Raw genomic sequence first — 6,913 nt, 5'->3', positions numbered from 1 at the left:
AAGAGCATTATTGCTGAATTGCATGGTAAATAACTTTAGTTTTGTAATAACCTACCAAACTCTTTCATAATGTGGTTGTTCTATTATGCATTTCCACCAACAGTGAAAGTGAGTTTCCGTTGTACCACATCCTTGCAAGTATGTGGTATTGTCAATGGTCTGGAATTTGTGCATTCTAATAGATGTGTGGTGCATTTCATTTATAATAAGGTTTCTAGGGGTAGAGGAGGTCCTGTGCTTGTTAGAAACTTTCATAAAAAAAGAGGAAATCTGTCTCTGTGCCATGTGTTGCAAACATTCCTTTTGGGTTTCTTCATCAGACTTGATAAAAATGTCTTTCTTCTCATCATGGATCAAAGTTATTTTCATCACTGCCCTGGCATTTCCTCTTTATTTTGGTGAGTACTTTTTCAATTCTGGATGAAGCAATTCATATATCTTAGAAAATTCAGGAGACAACTTCTACTATATAGAAATGGAGCAGCTTCTTTCGTTAGGTTTCTAATACTTAAACTGACAAAATGAAAAGAGGCATGTTACAAACCCCCTTTTTAAAAATGACATCAGTGGATTGCTTTTTCTCATTTCCCACCTTAGAGAGATAGAGGCAGAGATATGGGTTAGAATGAGCAGTGAAACTTAGCTTTTTGCTTACTTCTGACTAAAGATTTACCCTAATTAGTATTTTCTTTGGAGGTCAGATTCAATGTTTGCAAACACATAGTGTAGGGAGTAATTATGTCTCATAGATCTGACATTCTTAGACAATTTGATTTGTTGTTTTCCAGTTCTGAGTCCACTAAAGTAAAAGCTTTGTGTGAGGTGAGACCTTCTCCTGGAAATTTATCTTCCATTAGTGCAAGGAGACTGATGAATTTGAGTAAAGTAGCTTTGAGATATTGAATAGACCCCTGATATTAGAATGAGTAGCATCTCATTAAGTAGTAATTAATTTCATGTTAGGCAACTTTATACAGGCATATTAAGTGGCATTAAACTAGGCATATTCTTCTCTGACTAGCATGTGTTATTTATTTAAAAATAAATTAAAAGGACTATGGTATCTACATAGGAGAATTTGGTGATAACTGCACAACAGAAAATAATTTTTTACAGTGAGAATAATTTGATATTAAATTTCAAATTTGGAACTGTTTTGTGAACTGTGTTTTGATACTACTACAAAAGGCTCATCTCTGAACTTTCGGGTCCTGAGTAGGCGGTTTGTGTAGTATTTTGATCAACCAGGGAATCTGATTGATTTCCTCTCTTATTACTTTTATATTTTCTTTTTGTGTGCTCATTCCAGAAAATTCTCTTGCATCTCCAGCTCGCAGAGGCAAAGAGGTAAGTTATTACTTATTAATTTTGAAATTGAAAAGGTAAGTTTTCAATCCTTTTATAAGTTTTAACAGCAAATTTCATCGAACAGTACCACAAGTGATACTCAGTGGTTAAGCACCGACCTATAAACCCAGAGGTTCCTTTTTCAAATACTAGTCAAGGCAAATGCCTGGGTATGTGCTAAATCCCCAGTAGGGGTCTACAGGAGGCAGCCCACTTATGTCTCTCTCTCACTGATGTTTCTATCTCTCTAGTCCTTCTCTCTACTTCTATTTAAAAAATGAAATTCACCCAACAAAATGTGCGGCAGAATGATCCTTCAAAATATTTTTTATACCGTGCCATTATTATGCTAAATTCAATAAATAAAATATAGCATCCCTATAAAACCATTTAGTATTTGGACAAGATAAAAATATCCCATTATTTCAAAGATTCCTTTATTGGTTATCCTTGTTATCTGTAAGCATCTGATAAAAGTTACAGTGTATTTATTTTATTTATTTATTTATTTACTAGAGGACTGGTGCATGAAATTGATGCATGGGTAGGGTCCTCAGGCCTGGCCAGTGATCAGGGCCTATCTGTGGGTGACCAGCGGGGCAATTGGGGAGCCCCCACTGGCACCCACCTTGGCTGGCGTGGCACCGCCTTCTCACCGGCCCTGACCCCTGCCACCACCAGTCAGTGCCTGTGGGCTGGGGGCAGCTCCTGCGTTGAGCGTCTGACCCCTGGTGGTCAGTGCACATCATAGTGACCTGTCATTCTGCTGGTTCTGCTGTTTGGTCGATTTGCATTTTAGGCTTTTATTATATAGAATGTGTTTATTTTATTTTTAAATATATTTTTATTCACTTTAGAGAGGAAGGGAGAGACAAAGAGAGATAGAAACATCAATGATGAGAGAGAACCATTGATAAGCTGCCTCCTTCATGTCCCACACTAGGGATCAAGCCTGCAACCTGGGCTTGTGTACTGAGCAGGAATTGAACTGTTACCTCCTGGTTCATAGGTCGATGCTCATATGGTGAGCCATTCTTGTTGAGCAAGGGTACAGTGTATTTAAAGTAGAATTGTTTATCCCATGAAGACAAGATTACAAAATTGTCAACTTAAATGATAAAATAATTATATCTTCATAGAGCAGAATATTATGTAGAGGTGAAGAAATATCTAAATGATTAAAGGTTACAAAGACATTTTAAAAGTTAGTCATGGTGTTGCTGGCATGGCTCAATGGTTGAGCTTTGACCTATGAACCAGGAGGTAACGGTTCAATTCATGCTCAAGGCACATACTGATCCTCAGTATGGTGCATGCAGGAGGCAGACATCCAATCAATGATGCTTTCTCTTCATTGATTTTTTTTCTATCTCCCTCTCTCTCTCTGAAATAAATTAAAATATATATTTTTTAAAATCTGGTCATGTGAGAATATACACCATATTGTTTTGTTTTTTAAATATATTTTATTGATTTTTTTACAGAGAGGAAGGGAGAGAGATAGTCAGAAACATCGATAAGAGAGAAACATCGATCAGCTGCCTCCTGCACATCTCCTACTGGTCCAATGCGTGAAATTGTACATGGGTAGGGTCCCTAGGCCTAGCCTGTAATTAGGGCCATCTTCTGCCTGCTCGCCAGTCCCCAGTCCCATCCTGCTGCCACCCACCCCGGTTCCCCGTGGTTCCCCGTTCACCATCCTGCGATCAGAGCCTGTGGGCCGGAGGGGGGGAGGGACCAAGAGGTGTCAATGCACCTCATAGTGATTGGACGAGCGGCTGTTCTGATTATTACGCTGTTATGATCACTGGGCTTTATTGTATAGGATATGCAAATACTAATATATATGAATTTACAAATATATAGCGATAATCTGAATGTATCTGATTCTCTAGTAGAACCATTGAAAAAGATAGGGAAATTATTAAAATTTCATTTTATGGTTCCTTGTGTTATTAAATAATGGGGGAAACCTAACGCGAGTAGGAGAAGTGAGTTCAGAATGGCTACATTATAAAAATACATTCAGCAATTTGTCTGTTTTTTTAAAAATGGTATTGAATTTGTAAAAAGATATCAATAATATTTTATGACTATGTGGATTATTTATGTCCAAACCTCAATATAGAATATTTTCATTCCATTCTGATGCATGGAATCTTGTACTAAAGTTAAAGCATATTTTATTAAATTGATCATTATCTGACAAATTTTATGTTCTTCTTTATGTTTCACAGCCAGACTGTACGATATATAAGCAGCGATTACATGATTGCAACAACCAAATGGAACCAATCTGCGCATCCAATGGTTTTACTTACTACAATAGATGCGCTTACTGCAGTGTAATGCTGTAAGAACACAAGACTAAATATTGGCTCTCAAAAAATAATAAAGAAACCATCACAAAATGATAGGAAAACCAAAGTTTCTTATAGGCCAAGCACAGTATATCTAGAAAAAAATTTTAATATATTAGTAAAAGTCACAAAATCACACTGGTAGCTTTCCCAGGAGTTCTCATTTGCAAAAGCAGTTTTGTATTTGACCTCTAAATATAACTCTGCTGGATATTTTTCAAATGTATAGATAATTTAATTTAACCATTATGACTTACTAATGGCAGTCTATGACCAATATATTGAATTCTATTTCAATATAACTGATAACTGATAATCTCTATGATATAGCTTTAAGTTGCAGGGAGCACAATTGGTCAAGAAACCCTACTTGACTACAGAAAATTGAAATCCTTCACAATGGGCCGAGGAAAGGACTCCTCTGAGGGTCAACGTGGTCTCCATGATTGACCCATGATAGACTGCGAACCTTTCTTAGAGAGCAAGGAATTCCAGGACACTTCCACCCAACCTCCTTTCCTACATGCTTCATTCCAAAAGAGTTTGCAGTCTAATGGTTCAGTGAGCCTTTCGAGCTCCATCCTCATTTCCTCTCAAATTTGTTCCTTCTATTTATTTCCCAATTTGGTTTCTACTTATAGAGAACCAACAAAACAATCTCTAATTCTCTTCCTCCAGTCTGAGTGGGTTCCATGAATGAGCCAGGACTGACCATTTAGGAAGAGCCAAGAAGCCCCAGTTGAGGGAAGGATGTGTGAAGGGCTGGGGAGCACATGGGTCCCAGATGGTTGTGGAGGGAGCACAGCTTCTTCACACTGTGCTGCTCATTTAGAAGCACTTAGTGCAATACCCAGGCCATTTTAAATACTGTCTATAATAATTTTTCTTTCTCTTTTTCTTTACAGAGACACTAATAGAGCATTTACATTTAAGCACTATGGTAAATGCTGATTCTGCCTGAGCTACACACTCTTAAGGCATTTACGGCAATCCTATTTTGCAGTGGATTCTACAGTCAATTCTACAGTCTTTTCAATCAGGGTTTTAATCTCCTAGGTGACCAGACAGTGCCTTCTATGGTATATAAGATGGATTATAGGGTGTTGAAAATTGTTTCCCAACTCTAAGACCTTTGATTTTCACTCTCTGTTCAATCATTAAATAGCATTTGAAAAACTATCTTAATTGTGTGTTTGAAATCCAATGCAATTTACAATCATAAATATTTCAATCAACACAATGTTAAGTAATATTACCTTTATTAAAAAACTAAAGGCTCGATGCATGAAGATTTGTGCAAGAATGGGCCTTCCTTTTCTCCGGCCAGAGCTGCCTTTCCACCTTCCCATGCTGCCCAGAGACCCACTCAGTGACCCACTGAGTATGCAAATTAACCTGCCATCTTTGTTAGATTAATTTGCATACTCACTCCTGATGGGCTGGTGGGTGTCGTGAAGGTATGGTCAATTTGCATCTTTCTCTTTTATTAGTGTAGATAATCCATTTTTTATTGACCACTTTTGGTAACTACAAGTAAATACTTTCAAAGGTGAAAAAATAATACATTACTTGGGTGTTCTTTAAAAGTACAGACACTTGGGCACCTTTTTACCCCAAATAATCAAAACCTCTAGAAGAGGGATCCAGGAGTTGAGTTCTAACCGGTACCCAGGGTCAATCTTACAATCATAAAGAGTAGGCAATATGGACTCGTATTATAAAACATAGGTTATGTCTGTAATTGAATGAACTCTAAGGTCTATTCAAAGCTATTATGTGATTTTATTTTAGTCTGGGGAAAAATTATTTTTTTAGTCGCTCACAAATCAGTAAGGTAAAGGTTGTTAGTGTACTTGATTTCAGCTAAATACTAGGCAGTTACTAGATATATGACTTGCAAATATTCCCCCTGATTCTCAGGTTGTCTTTTTAAATTATTGATGTGCCCTTTATTGCAATTTTGACATATTTAATGAATTCCAACTTATCTATTTTTTCCTTTGTTGCTTGCACCTTTGTTGTGTAGTAAAAGAAATTGCACCTTGGTTTCCTCCTAAGAGTTTCATGGCACTAGTAAACTTGCATTTAGAACTTTGAGACATTTTGAGTTAATTTTTGTATGTGGTAATTTATACTTTTTGCATGTGGCTATCCAGTTGTCATAGCATCATTTCTTGAAAAGACTGTTCTTTGGCCATTTAATTTTCTTAGAACTCTTGTCAAAAACATCAATTGATTAGTCAAGACAGTGTAATATTGGTGAGAGAATAGACAAATGGGTGAGTGGAACAAAATGAAGAGTCTAAAAATAGGAACATATAAATACAGCAACATATAAAATGCAAAACTATAAAACTCCTACAAGAGAATATAGGAGAAAACCTGGCTGATGTTGGGTATGGTGATGGGTTTATAAACACAAGACTAAAGGGGTGGCCCACAAAAGAAATAATTGATAACTTTAATTAATTTTTTAAAACTTCTTTTCTGTGAAAGATAATATCAAGAGAATGAGAAAACAAGGTGTGGACTGTTCAAAAAACACATCTGACTAAGTACTGTTACACAATATGCATAAGGAACTTTTAAAATTCAAAACTAAGAATAAAGTAAACTTATTTTTTAAAAATATGGGCCAAAGACTTTAACAGACACCTCATAGAATATACTCAGATAGCCAATAAGCATATCAAATATGCTCTACATTATTTGTCGTCAAAAAATTTAAATAAAAACATTAGATGCCACTACATAACTAATGCACTGGGTAAGATCTGGAACACTAACAATACCAAATACTGGCAAAGATGCTTAAGAACTCATACCTACTGATGGGAATCTGAAATGGTACAACCACTTTGGAAGACAATTTGACAATTTCTCTTTATAGTTTCATTTTTCAAATACACACACACACACACACACACACACACACACATATATACTAGAGGCCCAGTGCACAAAAATTTGTGCACTCAGGGGGGTCCCTCAGCCCGGCCTGTGCCCTCTCAAAGTATGGGACCCCTTGGGGGATATCCACCTGCCAGCTTCCCCTGAGGGGTCCTTAGCGCTGCTGTGGAGGGGGAAGATGCTGTGCTCACCAGCCTTGAGCCCGGCTTCTGGCTGAGCGGTGCTCCCCCTGTGGGAATACACTAACCACCAGCGGCAACTCCTGCATTGAGCATCTGCCCTGGTGGTCAGTACAT

The 6,913-nt window shown here is 37.2% G+C and overlaps 1 protein-coding gene across 1 annotated transcript; it reads left to right on the top strand.

Moving 5' to 3' along the window:
* Positions 1–326: 326 nt before the first annotated feature.
* On the top strand, positions 327–4,789 carry LOC107182437 (sperm-associated acrosin inhibitor-like). Its single transcript, XM_015561225.1, has 4 exons — positions 327–398; positions 1,310–1,347; positions 3,585–3,700; positions 4,613–4,789. Exons 1-4 carry the CDS (start codon positions 332–334, stop codon positions 4,656–4,658), a joined length of 267 nt encoding a protein of 88 aa, XP_015416711.1. The 5' UTR covers positions 327–331; the 3' UTR covers positions 4,659–4,789.
* The last annotated feature ends 2,124 nt before the right edge of the window (positions 4,790–6,913 follow it).

Source organism: Myotis davidii, unplaced genomic scaffold (assembly GCF_000327345.1).
Source record: "Myotis davidii unplaced genomic scaffold, ASM32734v1 scaffold716, whole genome shotgun sequence".
In the NCBI taxonomy this organism is placed as follows: Eukaryota; Metazoa; Chordata; class Mammalia; order Chiroptera; family Vespertilionidae; genus Myotis; species Myotis davidii.
This window is presented reverse-complemented; position numbering and strand designations above follow the sequence as displayed.

Coding starts and splice junctions, on each gene's coding strand:
- LOC107182437 (XM_015561225.1), top strand. CDS start 332: ATGTCTTTCTTCTCATCATGGATCAAAGTTATTTTCATCACTGCCCTG. Junction 399..1,309: donor GGCATTTCCTCTTTATTTTG/GTGAGTACTTTT, acceptor TGCTCATTCCAG/AAAATTCTCTTGCATCTCCA. Junction 1,348..3,584: donor CAGCTCGCAGAGGCAAAGAG/GTAAGTTATTAC, acceptor TATGTTTCACAG/CCAGACTGTACGATATATAA.